We start from the raw sequence: 21,556 nt of genomic DNA on the forward strand, positions 1-21,556 counted from the left end.
TGCAGTCATCAATTGGGATAGGATCTGGTACATCTTAAGACATCATCTCAGGCAGTCCGTCTAACCACAGCTATGTGGTATGGTCATTCTGTGCAAACTTCTAAATGCCATAACAATATTATATATGTCTATTTCTGCACATCACTGTCTGCATAACTACTTCAGCATCTTTATGATTATTTACATACTGTGACACGACCATTTATATCATAGCAAACATAAATCAGACCATTTTATTCTGCAGTTGCTTCATATATATCCTCATACATTCTGAGTGTTTTCCATGATGTGATATAAGGAAGAGGGTCTGCAAGAGGGGTACGGTGATGAGGCATTCCACTATGGTACGCCACCTCTATGAGGGGACCAGATGGTTCCATGACGCCAAGGGGGTACAGTGGATACAGCCCTTGGGCCTAGAGGAGATGGTTTTCAGGGCACCCTGTTGCAACCTCTCCTATCATGAAGCATAAGTACAGGGAGACCAATCATAAAGAGAAGGAGAAGGTTGGCAAGATGGGGGGATACCTCACAAGGTAGGCCACCTCATCTGGATGGCATGTGCCACATGAAGCCAAGAGGGATGGTATATCTGCTCTTGGGCCCAAGGTAGAGGGTCCGAGACACCCCATTGAGGTCACTTTCCCCTATGCTCTCCTATGGTTGAGCCACCAATGCATTTAGTGTATTTGATTGATGAATCACTAATTTGTTAAAATTATATTTATTTACTATTAATGGTCAATAATGTCTACAGTAGCAAGTAGTTAGAAGTAGGTAACTTATTTAATAGCTACAGTATTTTTGCAACTTCTATATATTGCAACTTTTTCCTCAGTTAATGAATGAAGTATTTTTACCAGTGAATCTAAATTATTCACATCGTATCAGAGCAGGGTTTGTTTTTCCACCTAGGGTTTTAACGTGATTTTTTCGCGTCTGTCTTTCTCGATTTTGGCGCCTATTTTCTGGCTTTGGAAAAAGAAAAAAAAAATGACAATGGCTCTATAAAAACCCAAGCGACTTCATTTTCTGCGACATATTTCGCTTCTCTTTGTGCGCAATTCAGTTTGCGCGACACAAATTTGTACTCGCGATTTCATTTTCGGCGGCAGCAGTAATTTTTTTTTCATGGAGTTTCTTCCGCGATTTTTCGTTTTTGTGGCCTGCGACAGATATTTCTGAGCACGACGGGATTTCTTCGACAATCTACATTCGCGTTCAAGGATTTTCTTCTACAACCTGTGAAAAATCTTTTCCAGTTCTAGATGTTCCAGTTTCGGCCTAGGGTTTTGCAGAAAACCCTCTGTTTTTTGCCAAAAATAATTTTTTCTTGCAGGTTCCTTATGGGTTTTTCCAACAATTTTCTGGGTCTACAGATTTTTTCACCTAGGGTTTCTGCGAATTCAACTAGGGCTTTGACCTTAGGGTTCAAGTCGAAATTTTATTCTGACCGCAGATTCTTGGTGGGTTTTTTTAGAGCTCTTATGAGTCTTTGTCCGATTTTTCTGGGCCTTCTGAAAAAAAATTGCCTCGAAAACCGTGCCAGGGTTTTAGTTTCTGCCTCAGAATCCGACTTGCAGAACTTGTTTTGACTTGCAAAACTTGTTTTTATCTGCTGTTTTTCGTGCCTTCACCAATTCGACCTCGGGGTACGTGATGGCATCTCTAACAAATATAATGCTCAAAAGCAACCAGAATTTCAACCGCCGCAACTACAACACCTGTAAGCAGCGCATGCTTACGATCTTTGAACATTGTTGCCTCAATCAAGTTATTTTGGGAACTGTGTCTCGTCCTACTACAGCCAGCAAGGATCGGGACAAATGGGATGAGCGCAACCGAGAAGCAGTCATGCTCATTAAACTCTCTGTCACCGATGAGCAGCTACCTCAGGTCCCATCCGGAAAAACTACGAAGGAGATATGGGATCATTTGAAGAGACTCTATGAAACCTCTGACAAGAGTCGAGCATTCTTTCTAAAGAACATGCTCTTTTCGATTATGATGGACGAGAGGACACCTCTCTAGAACCACTTGACAAAGATCAAGGACATCCATGATCAACTTGAAGCGATCGATCGCACAATGGAGGAAGAGGACATGGTCGTCATCACTCTGAAGAGTTTGCCCAAATCTTATGAGCATTTCATCAAAACGCTCAATATCACTTCCATTGACGTTGATTTGAAGTTTTTCTATCTTTGTGACAAGCTTTTACAGCAAGATCAGTGGCACGAGCAGTTTGGGAGCTGTACCAGTTCCACCTCCACCGAGCAAGCGTTCTCTACCAAATCTTCTGCAAAGAACAAAGGGAAGGCTCCATCTTCTCAGTCGAAAGGCTCTGATTCTTCTCAGGACAGCAAGAAGAAGAATGTTCAGTGCAATTATTGTCATAAATTTGGTCATATGAAGGCTGAGTGTCGAATTCAATTGGCTTCTGAACAAAAGAAGCAAGGAAGGTCTCAACCAAAGGCAAATGTCGTTGAACACTCTGAGCAGAAAGAATCTGCTTTCTATGCTTTATGGCCAAGAGAACAGCACATCCAGTACACTCTTATGCCTAGTATATCGATTTAGGGGCTTTGCGGCATTTTACTCATCGTCGAGATTAGTTCACGAAATTTGAACCATTCTCGGATTCAGTAATCTTCGAAGGAGAAGAGTACATAGTTTTTGGTAAGGGCATTGTCTAGATTCACTCGGGAGGTAGAAATTTATTTTTTCTTGATGTCTACTATGTTCCATGCCTAGAACATAATCTCCTCTTCGTCAGTCAGATCATGAGGCATTCTCCTCAATTAGATGTTGTCTTCAGTTCGCCCATCTGCAGCATTGTTGATAGGGATACTCGTACTACAATCGCTATGGGACTTGAGGATCATGGTTTGTATAGACTTGTTGATTCCAGCGATTCTCGGGAGCACGCTCTAGTTGCGAGGAGTACATCCATCAAACACTTTGGCATCAACGTTATGGGCACTTAAACGTGCACTATCTCTCTCAGTTATCTTGAGAGGGTTTGGTTGTTGGTCTACCTGAGATCCAACCTCAAAATCATGGAGTATGTGGAGCTTGTCAAGTTGGGAAGCAACATCGGGCACCATTCTCGGATGGTGATTCTTAGCGAGCCTCCAAGGTCCTTCAATTGGTTCATGCTGATGTATGTGGGCCAATGAACACTCAATCTATTACTAGTTGCAGGTACTTCTTGTTATTTGTTGACGATTTCAATCGAAAAATGTTGGTGTACTTTATGAAAAATAAATCAGATGTGTTAAGTACATTTCAACACTTTAAGGCCTTAGTTGAGAACAAATCCAGTTCTCAAATTGTCACTCTAAGGTCAGATAATGGGGGGAAGTTTTGTTCCAATGACTTCTCTACATTTTGTGCTACACATGGCATTAAGCGCCAACTCACCACACCATACACCCCTCAGCAGAATGGTGTCGTTGAACGAAGGAATCGCACCATTACTAAAATGGCTCGTTCTATGATATAGCATAGAAATGTTCCTAAGAAATACTGGGCTGAAGCAGTTTGCACTGCAGTCTATCTCCTCAATCGGTCACCTACACATGTCATTAAGAAGATGACTCCTGAAGAAGCCTGGTCAAGACGCAAGCCTAAAGTGGGCCATTTGAAAGTCTTTGGTTCTACTGCTCATGTATGGATTCCAGACACCAAGCGTGCTAAGATGGATTCAAAGAGCCAAACATTTATGTTTACTCGTTACAGTGACAACCACAAGGCCTACAAGTTAATTGATGTGGAGACAGATCGTCTCATTTTCAGTCGTGATGTTGTGGTTGATGAGATTACTGGTCCATTTATGCCATCTACTACTCCTTGTCTTGCGACTCAGTCTGTGAAGACTTCTAATGTCGGTGTTCGTCTACCACTTAGTTCCCATGATGGGAGGGCTTCAAAGCATTCTGACTCTGAAGATGAGGAATCTACCAATCCAACACCACTTGATTTTTCACAGGATTCACATCTAGATGAATTTGTTCTGAAAACTCCAGGGGATGTTGTTCCTCCAATGCCAAATGTTGGTACTTCTACCCTCAGGCCTAAATGGTGGGCCAAGACGATAGGAGATCTTCGTGATGATGAGCTTCTTGAGGATAGATCAGTTCGTCGCAAGAGAAAGCAACAGAATACAGTCAACTTTGCACTTATGGCCAACATCCACAACATCCATGAGCCCCAAACATATTCTGAAGCTAAAGGCATTCCTGAGTGGGAAAAGGCTATGGAGACAGAATACCATAGTCTTCTGAACAACAACACTTGGGTTCTTTCTGATTTGCCTCCTGGGAAAAAACCTATCACTTGTAAATGGGTTTACAAAGTCAAGTATCATGCAGATGGTACTTTGGATAAGTACAAGGCCAGATTGGTTGCTCGGGATTTTACACAGCGGGAGGGCATTGACTACGAGGAGGCTTTTGCTCCTACTACCAAGATGAGCACTATTCATCTTCTTCTCGCCATTGCAGATCAGTTTGGATGGAAACTTCACTAGATGGATGTTAAGAGTGCATTCCTCAACGGTGAGTTGCAAGAAGAAGTTTATATGACTCAACCTCCTGGCTTCAAGGTTCCTGGTAAGGAACATCAGGTTTGCAGATTGGTAAATGCCCTCTATGGCCTAAAGCAAGCCCCTTGGACTTGGTACTTCAAGATTGATCAGTATTTGGTTGACCATGGTTTTTAGCGCAGCCCCTCTGACACTAATTTGTATGTCAAACTCTCCGGTGATGATATCCTCTTTCTTGTTGTCTACGTGGATGACTTGATAATTACTAGCAATTCAGCACATTTGATTACAGCCATCACACATGACTTGTGCTAAGCTTTTGACATGACAAATTTGGGGCTTCTCCATTATTGCTTAGGTGTCGAAGAGTGGCAAACTGGTGACAGTATCTTTATTTCACAGTCCAAGTATGCCTGCAATTTGCTTGACAAGTTTAGAATGCAGGATTGTAAACCTGCATCCACACCTATGGAGAAAGGGCTGAAGTTATCAGCCAAGTCTAAATCACCTGCAATAGATGAGACCGAATTCAGGCAACTAGTAGGGAGCATCATCTATCTCACTGCCACTAGACCTGACATCTATTTTACTGTCAGCTACATCTCTCGCTTCATGACAGCCTCAAAAGTTGATCATTGGATTGCAGCGAAACGAGTGCTGGGATATGTGAAAGGCACTTCAAATGATGGCATTATGTATGGCAGGTGCAACATTCCAAAGCTGATTGGTTATAATGACTCAGATTGGGCAGGATCAGTGGATGATAGAAAATCCACTTCTGGGTACGTATTCAGTTTGGGTACTGGTGCCATCACTTGGAGCAGCAAGAAGCAACAAGTCGCGGCTCTTTCCTCAACTGAAGCTGAATACCAGGGAACAGTCAAGGCCGCATGTGAGGCAGTTTGGCTCCGAAGGATGCTTTCTGACATGCAAATGCCACAAGAAGGTCCTTCTCCCTTGTATATTGATAATCAAGGGGTGCTCAAACTGGCCAAAAATTCAGTCTTCCATAAACGTACCAAGCATATCGAGCTTCATTGCCATTACATCCGCAAGCTGGTAGAAGATGGATCAGTTCAGTTGCAGTATGTTCCGACAGCGGATCAGACTGCGGATATTCTCACCAAGTCTCTGAGCCCGAATAAGTTTGTAAAATCCAGGGGGCAACTTGGTGTTTTTGATAGATTGACCATTAAGGGAGGGTGTTAGAATTACATTTCTTTACTGTTAATGATCAAAAATGTCTACAGTAGCAGGTAGTTAGAAGTAGGTAACTTATTTAATAGCTATAGTATTTTTGTAACTTCTATATATTGTAACTTTTTCCTCAGTTAATGAATGAAGTATTTTTACCAGTGAATATAAATTATGATCACTAATCTGATCTCTGTTCTGCTAATCTGATTACTGTTCTGTTATTATTCCACAAATCTGACTTCTGAGATTATTATTGTAAGAAGTTTCTAATCTGCTGCACGGTGAAAGGTATTCCTGAAATCCACTTATCCACTTAGAAATTAGGAAATTAGGGCATACCCAATTAGGTGACATTACAGCTCTCAAAGAAGCTCCAATTGCACTCATGCCCAAAAGCACTATAGTATGCACAAAACATGAACGGCTGACCTCTAAAATTTAGTGTTTGAGCACCATAATTCTCCCTTACAAAATTTACAAACAAAACATTCAAAAATTTATTAGCATTAAGTAAAACTTTGTACTAATAATTTAAAAGTGCACTTGTCAAATAAGTTGTGTGATTAAAGAAATTATTTTTCACCTAGTTATTGGGTTGCCCTCCTTTATTTTTCATCAGGCATTACCTAAATCCCAAATTTTCTTCTCTGATTCCTTTAAGGTTAATGAGGTCATTGTAGGCCTTGCCATATGCATGGACTGGATAACACCTGATGAATCCCTGAGAAACAATCATAGATGAGTTTGACATCTACAAGGTTGTGAAGGAAAGATTAGATTTTTTTAATGCTTTTCAAGCAGCCCTACAGGTGGCTTACTTGCATTATTTCGAGTGATCATGGCATGAGAAAAGGATTTTGAAAGGATCTACAGAAAAGTCATCCTTAATTTAAACAAACTCAAATACATTTTTTGTGGCCTTGAATGCTTGGGGAACATTTATTGCTTTGAACGTGAAGGTGCTACGACATGATGTTAAGCTTTGCAAATGTTGCCCCATAGGTGTTTCCTTTCAAAATTTGACGTCTCTTTAATCTTATGCAGAAAGAATAACAAAGAAGTCAAGGACAATAATTGGATTGACATCTTTTAAAGCTATAGTTTATTCTTTAAAAAAGGTTGAGCCATCACAATCACAACAACCTATTCTAAATTCATCAACAACTTATTGTTCAACATAGAGACCTAAGAAAAGGATGCCAAGATTAATGTCTTATATGCAGCTAGTACTACCCTAGAGCACAACCATCTTTAGAGAGTACGAGGTGTAAGATGACTGTTGATGAGCAAGTCATAAGGTCATTGCTGATTTTTTGTTCGAGACCTCTCATATGAGGTGTTGGTGAATGACATGTCGATAGATATAATTCAGGATGTGAGCAATGTCCTTGTCGAAAATCACATCGAGAGGGCTGTAGCAAGCTACACTATCATGTTAGGTAGGTGGATAGATAGGAGAATCCATACTCATTAATTTCCTCGTAGCATACAAGGTTGACGTGATTTTTTGAAATGTATGCATGCATTAGAAAGGGTCAAACCAACATAGGCACTTTTCATTCTATTTCATTAAGTGTTTGTTATGGTAGGGCCAAAATTTGTGGTCCAATGTACTATAAACAATATTGCTAACTGTGCAATCACTAGGAGACTTTTGGATGGAGATTTATCCCACTTTGTTTTGTAGCACATAAGTAACACATCGTCTTGATTTGAAACTAGACGAAATTTAACAAAATTCTATGATTTAAATCTGTGGTGTAGAGAGGTTGAACCATTGCCAAATTTATTCACAATCATGCATATTAGAATATTTAATTATATTTTAGTCACCTATATTTAGTTCCTTGTTTAATGGTCATTTAGCTTTTTAGTTAATTAGCTTTTAAGCTTTATATAGCGTTTAGCTTTTTAGCAGTTCACTTTAAACGACTTGTTCTTAATTTAGAACGCCGTCCTTGTAATCTCTTTATATACGCTTGTATATTGTTGAATAGATTATCTGATTATTGAATCATTCACTCAATTTATTTTTCAATGCAAGGATGTGGAATACGATACACACCTTCACAAATAGTAAGGAAATTATTCACCCAAGGTGATGTTGCAAACCCTTCATGCACAAAAGACAAACTTGAAAGAATACTCGTTTCAACTGAGTGTTGAATGTGCTTTCCTATTCATTTGAATGGTAGGACCATCGCCACAAGTTTTTGATGAAAATTTTCAGTCAAAAATTTCAAAGCTTTCGTCAAAGTTTTGAGACTAATTGATGGAAAAATTCCCATGGACTATTTCTATGAGGCCATGAATAGGAACAAGGAGCCTATCAGGACCATGATGCACGATGACTTGTAAATTACATGTTGATATGGGAGATAACCAATGACAGATGGAATTTGAAAATGCATTGCTATCTCCATGCTACATGATACTGTCTCAATTGAAAATCATTTTACAGTGAGTCCTTTAGAAATGATGCAAAAGTGACAAAGGGCCTTTCTAAATCCATCAAGAGATCTTCACCTAATTCAAATAACTAGTGGGCAACTATTGTTAAGTTACCCTAATACCAGCAAGGCAAGGAATTTTTCTCCAACATACGTGGTGCAGAAGCCAAGACAACTTTGAAGCCAAGCATTTCCAATCTAACTTTAAACTTTCTTAAAATACATTATAAATATTAAATAGATAGTAGATTACAGAATCTTGACAAACTTTTTTTTTTTGTCAATGCAATGGTGAAATTTTTTGGCAAGGAGGCCAAAAATATACAATGGTGGCAATGCACATGGTGAACCAACCATGCAATTCATTTGCTTTTGAGCAATCCTAGAGTCTGTTTGAACACAACATACTCACAAAGAAATTTGACAATTTGAATTAGCAGAGGATGAATGATTTGATGTCTTTTCATTACAACCTCCACCTTCAACTTATAAAAAATTGAGGTCAAAAACCTAATGACTTCACTATAATTATGTCAAGTAGTGTCAAGAATAATTAGTCAATTAACCTTGATGAGATAAATCCAAATTCAAAATGGATCAAAAATGATGAGGACCTAGCTATTATAATGATGCTTATGATGAACATGATCTGAATCAATTGAAAGCAAACCTGGATATTACTACTTGAACATCATAGTCTACAGCCCCTGGTAAACTATATCAGCTAGCCTCGTAAGTGTTCTCCCTATTTTATTACTTATATAGTTTGACTTGTAATATATGATTTGTAATTGAATCCTAGGTTCAAACTTCAAACAACAAAGGATGATTATATAGCAATGTACTGTGCACTGTAATCAACAAGCTCAAAAATTGATGAGCAAAATCCATATTTCATATCTTATACTCTTATTTTGTTTCACTTTCTATCTCTAATCAAATTCTTTGGCATGAAATTAAAAGAACCGTTTTTTTTCTCCACTTTATGAACTTTTATAGCATTTTTTATTTCCCACTGTTTTCCCAATTAATTGAAAAGCTCATATATTCCACCAAGTTCATGAAACATAGAGGAAAATTGACAAGTGGAGACACTTGTAGGACAACTTTATTAGGTGGCCCTTTTTTAGGGGACACCTAAAAAATAGGGAGATTTTTAAATATAGGAAATTTCAAATGTATGATAAGGCATTCGCCATATTCATCATATAAGTTATAACCACATCATGCAACATTAGAGGCAGAATTAAGAATTCATATGAGTTGACATACAAATTAACATGTCAATGTCTAACCATTTGAGTTTCGTTATCAATGTGCACACACAACAAAATAGAAAGGCCAAAAAGCTACAACCAAAAAATGCCAAAATGTAGACAACTAGATCTGTTGCTGCTATGCCTCTTACCTATTCTTCACCTAAGGCTAAATCAAAATCAAATTAAGAATCTAAGTTGTTATCAATATGAGGGACTGCCTCATCCAAAGGAACCAAAGGAACCCCAACCAATTCTTATTTATTGTGCCTCCTCATCAATTTGTGTGGCAACTTTGGGATCAGAATTCCATTGTGCAGTTGGAGTCTCACAATTGTTAGGATTCTATCAATCCTAAAGTCACAAGGCATCATGAATAGCAACCAACTTTGCTCATCAAAAGGTTAGCCTAATCCTCTCAACTTAAGGAATGAAGTTGTCTGTGGACCAAATCCTCTCTGCTACAGAGGACTTAGCAACTTAAGAAAAGAGGTGAGAGGCAAGCATTCTCACTCTAGCACATTCTTGCCACGCCATGTCCACCATTGAATAGAGTCAAATTGAGCTGACGTAGCTCTATCTAACCTCATCTCTAATTTGTTAAATGTTGGACCCCAAAGATTGACAAAGGCAAGCCATTCTGTTAAAAGTGAAGTTTTTTGTTTTTGAGTGTTATGGTCTTCACTTTAGGTTTAGGGTTGTCCCCACCCCCGTCTCTTTTTTCTCATTTTTGTGTTTTTATTATTTTACGTTTTTTAAAGGCTAGTTTGTAGCAAACAGTTGGGGGACGATTACTCATTCCTAGGGTGCTCAAGGGACATACAGGCATCCCCTAGGTGTCCCAAGGATGGCTAGCCATTCCTTGGCATTTACTACCATTCCCAAGCATTTGTTTCGATGTACTGGAAACATTTCTGATTATTTTTCTTACAATAACGAGCAGCGTGGGGGGCATTTTCTACCCATCCCCACATCCCCAAAACAATTTTGATAGGAAATGGGCTCAAAAACACAAAGATGCATTAGGGTACATATAAAAAATATTTACCTTTTGGTTTTCCAAGTCAATCCCAAGAAAGCCTTCTTCTATGATGGCCCTAACATCCAATATCCATAGATAAAATAGACTCTTAAGGTCAAGTAACAACATATAATACTCCCAATGGAATAAGCCACTCCCACTATATCTCCAAGTTCAGACCCAAACCAAATGCAATTCCCTTTTCACGAATCCCTTACAATGATGTTCATCTTCCACATATAAACCTCCCCTTAACAACATAATAGAGAGGTTAACTATAAATCCCAACATAAGCTGACTCATTACCAAATATGATTAATCACACAAGTTATTCTTATGACCTAAATATAATTAACTAAGAGGGTGTATGACACATGTTAGGATCTCTACCACCCCATAACATCATATGCCTAAGTACATAACATGCCATCCCTCATTGACACGTTTTGCTCCTAACACGTGAAAAGACGCCAAACAGGGAGTCTTCCTCAAACCATTACTACTTCATGTCATGCTCTATCATCCAACCACCTATATGGGTGTGCCATAAGGTGGGTTTCCTCTAGCCCAAATAACTTTCTGGTGCATAATGAAATTGTGCAGGTTACACAATAATTGCTTGACCGCTTCTAGTTTACCAGGAGGAAAAAGCCTTGAAAGATGCAACAGATGAGGTCTTTGAGAGACGATTTCCTGCCATAACAGACCTCAACCATGATCACTGTGAGATTTACTTGGAGTTACTAAATTTCAGAGAAAGCTCAAAATTCTCTCTATCTCCTTTTAGATGCAAAAGTTGAAAAGACAGTGGAAATAATCCATATTAGGAATTGGTTGCTGAATCATCCAAGAAGTTCAGGCAAGAAACCAAACACCTGGAAGAAGTATTTTGGGTAAGTAGCTCTATGCAGTTCATGTCTAATTTATTCTATTTTTTTATTTGGAAATGGGCTGCTTAGCCATAAATCTGTCTCTGTATTATTAAGGACCAAATTATTATTTTTTTGGTGCATTTTGACAAAATGATTGCTTGGTGTATGGGAGGATCATGTACTTAGATTCCATGGTTGGTTACTGTTTTTCAAATCAATACAGCAATAGAAATGCACTGGAAAATTTTCTAATTCTGCATTTCCAGGTTGAATTGGCAATTTTCCTTCCAGATTTCGAAAGATGCATGGATTAGGGATGGGAATCCTTTTTGAAAATCCTCATTTCACCAATCAAATTATAAGTAACTTCAATCACAAATTCATGACATTCATCAGTCTTTTGAGGATCAAAAACTCACTCCAGTAATCTGATTCTTATCTGACACAAAATGCCTTATATATGGTCCTGGAATGGTGCAGACTGATTTTCCTCCATTCAGGCTTCTCCGTACTTCATGGTAACCAGCAACATTTCTATAGGATGGTATTTTAATCTCCTGTTTCTTCAATTTGAGAGACGAGGATGTGTGCTCAGACCTGCTTGACGCCACAATACTGAACTTTTCCTCTCCGTGATGTCTAGAATGCCACTGAAAGGGAGCTGAATTTAAGTCATGAAACTCCTGCACATAGACAACGTATTAATTTTGAATAAGTCTTCAAAATTATTGAAAGTGACATTCCTAATTATCCTATTTCAATAGAATTCCACATGATATCAATGTTCCTTACAATTCAAGAGGTTATCATAATGACATTTCTAGAATGTGAATTTTTTTTAATAAGTTTCCAGAAAAGTTGAGAACTAATTGCTGCCTTACCTGGTCACGGCCTTCAATAAAAACAGGAAGTGGTTGCAACGGATCTAAAGGACGTGGTCGCATCTGCCTCCCACCCAAGTCATTTGGATTATTTACTATCTTAAAGCATTTCTTTTTGACATCACCAAACTCATCATGTGGGACACAATCATGTTCATCTACGCCACTCTCATCAGACTTCCTAACAGGGTCAAAATTTATCCCAGATATGAATGTGATTTCACATGTTTCCTTTTTTAGCACAGGGCAAGAGTTTCCATCAAAACAATGAGAAGATTCTACGTGGCATGCAGTGACTTTTAGAGGACCATCACTGGAACCTGCAAGGTCTCCAGATTTTGCATCTACTTGATCTATGTTGCTAACAACCAATGGTGTTCCCAACTGAAATTCACCTACTGCATTAGAGCATCCCATTGTCTCAGGAATAGTCTTATTACAAATTTGCTGATTGTCAACATAATATTTTTCCAGAAGTTTCAAACCAGGAGTATTCTGTTGAGATGGCTTTGTCTGTCCTTCCCATTTCAGTTTTAAATGATCTGCACTATCCTTATCCATAGAATACTTCCCAACTGATGTATCCACCTTTGCTGACTCAACAGGTGGTAGAACAACCAGCTCATTGGTTGTAATTGGAACATCAACTTCTCTGGGGTCTTTGGTGTTGGAATTCAGCTCATTGGTGTCACAAGGTGTGGTTGACGGTTCTGCTTTGAACGATGAGTGCTTGTCCTCATCTTCTTGAATATTCCTCTCAACATGCTTAGACCTTGTCAAGTATTCTTTTCTTCTTATGTCATACTTTTTTTTTTCTTTCCTTTTAGCTTTCCTGTAGAGATGTTCATTCCCTGCCAAATCTTCCCTTCCCTTGATAGTTTCATAAAGATTTAACTTCCTAGAACCATTACAAAAGACATTTTGATATCCTGGTATCTCAGGAATACTATCATTATAAGTTTGCTCATAACACAGATACGGTGGCTGATTGCCAACAAGAGTTTTCACAGGCTGTTCCAAATGCGAAGTATCCTGCAGAAATGACTTTGCCTCTCCTTCACTTTTTAGACATAGATGGACCTCAATATCAGTATCCATAGGAAACTGTCTGACAGAAGTTTCCAATGTATCTGATTCAGTGGGTGGCATAACAGTTGGCTCATCAGTTGGAGATGAAACATTGTCATCTCCAGGTCTTTCAATACTGGAATGTAACGCATTCTTATAGCAAGGTGAGATCAATCCTTCCACTTTCAATGATGAATGCTCTTCCTTGTCTTTAGACCTTGTCAAGTATTCTTTTCTTCGCACATCAAACTTTGGTTTTTCTCTCCTATTAGATATCATGTAAAGAGGTCTCTTCCCTTTCAAATCTACAATTCCCTTAACAGATTTAGAAAGATTTAACTTCCCTGAAACATTGCAGAAAACATTTTGTCAGTTATTGTTTGTCAGGACCACAATAATAAACTTTTTTTTTAAAGTGACTACAACTAAACAAAGATATAAATTAGAAAAGAAAACAACAAATTAAAAATAAAAATGAAAAAAAACATTAAATATTAGAAGTTAATTGCTTTACTGTTCATGCATTGCCATGCTCCAAACTTAAAGAAAAGGTCCATTTTGAACAACAAATGACCAGTATGAGTAAAAGTCTGTAAATTAACTAATATTAAAATAGAATGTCAGCTGCAAAAAAGAAAGAATCATGACACAAGACAGTTATATTAGAAGTAAAAATTAAAAAAACATCACAAATATTTTGTCGAGGATTCAATGCTTTATCTTATCAATTTGTCACAAATTTTAAATTTTAATAATGGGCTTACATCATATAAACTTTGGGGCTGCAAGTCTCTAGGAGTGAGGCTCCTCCATGAGTAAAAAAGAATTTCCCATAACCCACAATTGCGGTATGCCCCTACTCTGTTCACGATAAACAAAGAGCTCACAGTAAACAATAAAAACATGTGGATACAACAATTCTCATGGACAGAAAATTTGTCTCATCACAAATATACCCAACAGCAACAGTCGTTAGTATCCACTCATAAAACTTATTCCGTTGTCTTTAGACTCAGAATATTACTGAAAGAGTATCATGAACGAATTCCATCAATTTAAATGGAGGAGGCCAAGAGCACGCATAACCAGCATGGACAATGTCACTCCCCTTCTAAAATGTCTCTGCACAGCATAGAGATATGCATAACAAATAATGTGATGCATCTGCTTCATTTCCCAAGATGCATCACCTCAATATCATCCCATATGCAAGGGTATTGCGGCTTGCTTACAAGCCTTGCAATTGATCAGTAAGACGGGTGCATAAAACTCATGATATTCAGCAATGGTATCCTCGTTTCTATCATGGGACAAGCATAACATAATTAAATTCTTAAAATTCGTAACAGAAATATGCTTGAAACAAAAATATGAAAAGGAACATGCTAAAAACCATTCGGTAGCATAATTCCCTTATAAAAAGCACTTTGGGGCAAGTTCACCAGATTAAAACTGCATGGCAACATAATCAGTATATATCAGATTGTTAAAGCTTGAAATTACTGAGTTAGCCCACTAAATAAGTCACCATGTTCCTAGTACAATGTCATAACCAAGGACCGAATTGTTACCCTTGTTAACTGAGAAATCACAACAGAATTTGGATTCTAACAGATCATTGTAAATAACAGTCAGTAAATGATATAATTTCTTCGGAAGAGCAATTTGGGTTTAATGTCCCTCTTTAATAATTTATTATGCTCCTTCTTTATCAGCCTACTTATGCATGTGCCACTGCCCTCAAAGTAGGTTTCCTCTTTTGTGGGTTTTGATTGAGTACATTATAAATCCTCATGAAACAATTAGACGTCAGTGCATGACAACATGGCAGGAACCAAATGATGTTGACAAGTTACCAATTTGGATACATTTAAAAGGTTCACCAGTATGGCAAATTTTCCCCCAGATTCTACATACATGCATGCATACATACTATATATATATATATATATATATATATACCCATAATTTGCAAAATATATGTACACAAAATCAATAATACAATTCATTGTGGTTGGTTAATTGATAATTCAATGTTAAATGCCAAACCAATACAAAATACAATCAAGTCATTACATACATACATATTGAGAGAATCAAAGTCATTACATACATACACACACACACACACACACACACACACACACACACACACACACACACACACACACACACACACATATATATATACACATAATTTGCAAAATATACGTACACAAAATCAATAATACAATTTATAGTGGTTGGTTAAATGATAATTCAATGTTAAATGCCAAACCAATACAAAATACAATCAATAGTCTCCGTCTTGTTCTTCATTGAGAGAATCAAAATCATTGCTTAGTTCATTTGAACCATAGTTTGAGGACTCGCGAGTACTTGGCAGGACTCTCCCAACTCATGTGGGAGTCCTCAAGGCAGCTGAGGCGAGTCGACAAGACTCTTGAGCCGAATCTAGCTAAGTCTGGCCGAGTACTCGGCCAAGTCTTGCTCCAAGACTCTCAAGTCTTAGCTCAAACTCCCAAGTCCTGAGGTTGGACTCTTCTGGCATCTAAACATTACAAACATAGCGACTAAAATTTCAAATTTTGAGAGTTTGAGGATCATATGACAGTTGTAATGTTTGCATTGTGACAAATTGATAGTCAAATTAGACTTTTATGTTCTCTAAATGCATTAATTTCCTTTTTAAGCATAATGATGAGGGTTTTTTTTGCCGAGTTTTATCTCAAGTCCATGCCAAGTCCTAAGTCCAAGTCAAAATTTTGGGCTGTTGAGTCAAGTCTAAGTCCGAATTTTCAAACTTTGATTTGAACAACAAGCACTTTAAGTGCCACTTCCATCAGCTACATTACATGTAGGAGCATCTTCATCATCTAAAGAAATTGCAACAAGCCACGGAACAAATGCATCTAAGTTTGCACACTCAAGGGTTACATCCCAACTCCTATTCACCCTTTCCTTGTAGTCGACTCACTTATGTGATAGGAGTCACAAGTTGGAATGCACACAAAACAACTCATCAACTTTTTTGCAATAAACAATTTGTGCTTAAATAACTGAATAAAGAAGCTTGTAATCTAGTTTTGTTGAACTAAAGAAGAATCCAAAACTTATTGAAATCGTAAACAAATACAACATTCATAAATATTAAACATGATATATAGTTGATAAGGAGAATAGCATCAAAAAATTAAAAAAGCTTATGACATAATTTTGATTGGAAGTTGTAGGTACATATGGAGGTACAACCATGTGTGTCCTTGTACTTGTCTCAAAAAGCTCTAAGACAATGATTCTTTAAAGTTATAAAGCTACCAAACTCACTAACAATAGTATCCTCCACATCTCAAATTGAGAAAATTCTTTTCAATGCAACCTTGTACCCATCAGCAACTTCTACATTTTTTTAAGGTGCCACTTTGCTAGACAAACTAAACTTATTTGTGTTGTAAAATTTAAGAGACAATGCAAATGCAAATAGATGCAAAGATATGCTCATCTTGTTCCAATGATCAACAATGATTCTTTATGCCCTTTTGAAAAATGCTTATGTGAGATCATTCTCCTTTGTTTCCTTGTGTGCTTTATTTTTTCAGTCATGTTGTCCATGTCATCATAAGTTTATCTCAAACATGGTGAATCTATATCAATAAATCTGAGTGTTAGCACATAATTTTTCAAAATTATTTATGCTATTGAGATACTATTTGCTTATGCTTTTCAATAGGTATTTTTTCATGAGAATAGTTACTGCTGAAGTTTTATGTGCAGAAATGATCCTACAACATCAATTCCCATCCATCTATGATCTGTTTCTAGAGAGTCAACCATCAGCTGGGCAATTAGGGGCTGGCACTGAGTAAGATAAGGCTTTCACTTTGACAAATTTAGCCAAAGAAGCAAGATCTATGTAATATCTCAGAGGTTGAGCTTTTGTGAGGTTTTGTTAACATGTGTATTTCATTGAGGGGAGCACATTTTGTAGAGAAAGCAGATTAAAACCATCAGTGTAGCTTACCCCGAAGAAAGCACCTTAGCAAAGCAAAAGGTCATCGGGAAGTAACTAACTATCGCGAGAAGGGGGTAGGAGTTATCCCGATACCCGATAGGCACATCGGTAGGATATACACCAACATGGTAACTACTGAAGCATCATCGGCAAAGCATTCACAATCGGAACATGTGAGTTTGTGTTTTGCCAATAGCCGATAAGGCTATCGGTAAGACCTACACCGATAGGAAGAAAGATGTTAGTCATCGGCATAACTTAAAGAGATCGGGATGTATCATTTCAAGCTATCCCAATACCCAATAGAAATAACAAAGGAGAAGGTTCATCGAAGAAAAAATGACCATCGACAGAAGCTATTCAAGGTTATGTCGATACCCGATAAGGGCATCGGGAAGACACATACCGATGAACAACAAAGTGACTTAAGGAATGAAATATTTCTGGTGGCGCCAAGGGAGTAATTCATCGAAAAAGCATATATCGATGAGCCGTCCCAAATGTAATTCAAAACTGAAACCAAAGTAGCCTGTATTTAATGCTTACGACTGAGTAGATTGATGGCTCACACGAGGCGAATTAAGAACCAAGTGCAGATGGCATCCTAGTGAAAAACACACCAGGTGAGAATTATTGCTCACAATTCTTCACGCATCATGGAAGCTTCAAGTTCATCAGGAAGGAAGAGAAGTGCTAAGGGCTCCGACTCCACATCCAAAAAATCCAAAACAGCGGAAGTCCCTCCTGCACGCAAATTGAATCAAGATATTATTGATCAATTGCAGTCTCCAGGTCCAAAATCTAGAAGGTCGAAACAACATTTGCCCAGAAGAGATCAGCTTGAAGACAGATTTAAAGGGGTTGGAGACGTATGGACAAAGGTGAGGGATTATGAACTCTTCCTATTTCATTTTCTGAGAAAAGACAGAGAAATACCAATCTGTAACCCATGGATAACCAACTTAGGTAAACTTGTTGTTCGGAATGTTTTCGTAAATATTAGATTGATGGAAGTCCTAGTCAAAAATTATAATTCTGTGAAGAGATGCATTTAGTTTCCAAATGGCGAGGTGTTTATCAGATTTTGCCGTGGCACTATAGATGAAGTTTTTAGCTTAGACCCTAACCCTGATGTGCCCTTGTCATTTGAAGAACTAGAAGAGGAATTTGTTAAAATGGATACTACTTACAAAGGGTGGAACTTAGCCTTCCACAGGGTTGAGAAGGGCATTCTGACCGAAGAGGATGGTCCCCCATTTAACATGGATATGTTCAGACACTACTTACAGTACACTTATATGTCATGCGGACAGGTTGGAGGTATAGAGGTCCCTGATGTGGCTAGTATTGGGCCGCTGGTGTTGGCAGCAAATGTACAAATGTATGAGCCGAGACCCTTTGATTATGCTACTTATCTTGCATAAAAATTGCATGAGGGTTTCTTGAACCTCAAGGATAATAGGGAGCCCACTTTTAAGTTTTACTCGTTGTTGATACATTTGATTTTATTTTATGGAAGATTTCGGGGTATGTGGCCAATGAGTTTAAAATTGAACACAGTGGACAGAGCAGGTAAAGAACAACCAGTGCAAATGTGGACATCAGTATGGAACTCACGATACGTGAGGTCAAACTACATTAATTTTGAAGAGCTAATAGTAAAGCCACTATACCAAGTTTATGGTGTCCCATGTGAAGGATCTATTTCCATTGAGATTAAAAGATTTATGAGACCTGCTGCTTTTGATGAGAGAGGTATTGTCAATCACAACTGGGGTGATTGGTTTGTTCATAAGGATTTTACTTGCTTCAGAATTTATGGTTTTGAAGGAACCCCATATGTGTTGCCAAAATTTGTACCAGACAGGATTGCTTATCTGGAGATTGTAAGACAGTTAAGTGTGTCAAATGATAGACATTTTGGAGATATGCGTAAGCAAGCTTTCCTGCCCGAGACTCTTAGTTTTGGGGACTTCACCATTGTGTCAACAAAGGCTCATGAAGCCATTGATAGGAAATTAATTGAAGAATACAATTTGTTCAAATATATTGCTAAGAGTCAATTATGACCCTGAAGGATATATTCACACTTGTAAGAAAGGCCAGAATTTGGGAGATTATTTTCATATTTACTTGGAAGCAGAAGATATGTTTAGGAACATGGAGGAGGAAGAGGCCCAAATGGCCATTGATGAATTAAACAGAGATTTATTTGGAAGAAAAGAAAAAGAGATTGCAGGAAATGGAGACCGAAGAGGAGAGTAAAAGTGAGTCAGAAGATGTTGAGATAGTATCCAGGCATCAAGCACCGGACACAGTAGAGGAACCTGACTTACAAGAACAAATTGTTTCCAGGCTGAACATCCATAGTGATGCACAATATGATGAGCATTTTGCTTTTGTGTCTGATGATGTTTTTATCAAGTCAAAAGAATTTAAATCCTTTTTATATAATTTCAAAGGTAAAAAATTGAGGGAATCTATCATCAATATACATTTTTTTCGCCTACTCTATATTTGTATCAATCTTCTCAATCAATCACCACATTGAGAGAATGGACAACATATGGTATCCAAAACATGTGCATATATTGCATTCACTAATATACCTAATGCCCCTCAATCTTTAGCAATGTTATTATAAATTGGACAACATTTTCAAGACCCATCATCTTAATGGAGTCTATAGGAATGGAGTCTTTTTGTAGTGACTACACTAGCAAAGAAATCCCCCACCTCCTGAAAATTGCTCAATCATTGGGGCAAGGCTCTAATGAGGTAATACTTGATCAAATTTGAAAGACCTCTCCCCCCAAGCCCCACTAAGCTTGAACTAGCAGCAGCCATTATCAACCATACAGATAACTCTACCTTTATGTTTTAAAATAAACAAATGTGAGTTAAAAAACAACCCCAACCTATGTTAGAAAAAGTATATTTAAAAAACAACCATAGAATACATTAATAAATGAATAACAATTAAAAACATTTAAAATGCTTTTTTATGTTAAAAAAGCCTTGGAAAAATTCTCGAAGCAACTCAAAATAAACTTACTTTCGAATGATAAATCTTCTTGGTGCACACTATTCTTATTAGGGAAAACTACAAAAGTTTCCCATAGCACCTAGAAAAAAAAACTAAAAATGGTCAAGCAATGAAAAGCAATAATTTTTGGAAGAATGGAATGGTAAATGTATTCATGTTTGGTGGCTATTTTTGAGATTCTAGGTAGTTTTGTGGGTTTTAACTTTCATTTTTGGGCATAATTTATTTAGAAATTTGTGTTTTTTCTAAATCATTTTCTAAAAGTTTTTTAGGCCGTTCAGTACCTAGGGTGTCAAGGTCATCCCTAGATGGACCCATTCCCAAAACCAAGACCAAGATTGATCAGACCAGGTACAGGAGTCAGGACAGCAGGACCCAGTTACACAGTTGAGAAGCACTTAAATGAATAAAGACCTACTTTGCAGCAGGAAAGCATTAGGGCAAAACTAAAATTAGTTACACTCACTATTAGACCAGAGGGAACCAGAACTATGAAAACAATTTTGCAACAATCATCAAACACTTCTGTAGTCTGGATATATCTGCAACCATCAAAATTTTGAACCTTTCAGCAACACAGAAGTCATAGATTTCTCACTAGCAGAAAAACCTCTGCTACACATGGACAAGAGCAACCTCCATGGATAACTCACCTTGGTCAGGAAAACAACAAAAATGGAAACTAATGCTGCTTGACACTAACACAACGTATTATTTAAATTAATGACATAAATCTAATATGGTATCAAAGTCATACTAGGTCTTTGAGGCTGTAGTATTAAATTGAAATGGAAGATTTGTGGCAAACCAAAGCCATCCTCTTGGAGCAAATGAGAGAGGAGCATAGTCTTTGAAATCAATGTGGCAATTCATCACAAAATAGAAGTTGATTTCCATAGTTCATTATTATATAAAATTATGATTTTTTTAATTTCTTCAAAACTATTAAAGTGCAAAATGAAAATTTGTGCATAATTATACTGCAGACAGCTAAAATAGTATCAAAATGAATATATTGTCAAAGATGAAAATTAAAAAACAAAGATTGAAGTATATATGTCATTAGATGAATAATATTATTTTAAACAAATATTAAAAAGTCAGTTTACTATTGAACAAAATACAACATTAAAGGCATAAAACTATTACATAAGAAAGGCTGTACACCTATACATATTTCAAACTGTTTTCAGTGGACTAATGATGG

At 37.5% G+C, this 21,556-nt stretch overlaps 1 protein-coding gene across 5 annotated transcripts in view; it reads right to left on the reverse strand.

The window, feature by feature from the left end:
* LOC131063517 (uncharacterized) overlaps positions 1-21,556 on the reverse strand; it is a 107,606-nt gene that overhangs the window by 42,990 nt on the left and 43,060 nt on the right. For all 5 annotated transcript variants that reach the window (XM_057997388.2, XM_057997383.2, XM_057997369.2 and 2 more), the window contains 2 exons: positions 12,224-13,635; positions 11,762-12,025 (listed from right to left, as the gene is read on the reverse strand). In XM_057997388.2, the coding sequence (XP_057853371.2) occupies positions 11,762-12,025; positions 12,224-13,635 (1,676 nt within the window). The remainder of the gene's footprint in view (positions 1-11,761; positions 12,026-12,223; positions 13,636-21,556) is intronic.

Source organism: Cryptomeria japonica, chromosome 5, assembly GCF_030272615.1.
Source record: "Cryptomeria japonica chromosome 5, Sugi_1.0, whole genome shotgun sequence".
NCBI classification, from domain to species: Eukaryota; Viridiplantae; Streptophyta; class Pinopsida; order Cupressales; family Cupressaceae; genus Cryptomeria; species Cryptomeria japonica.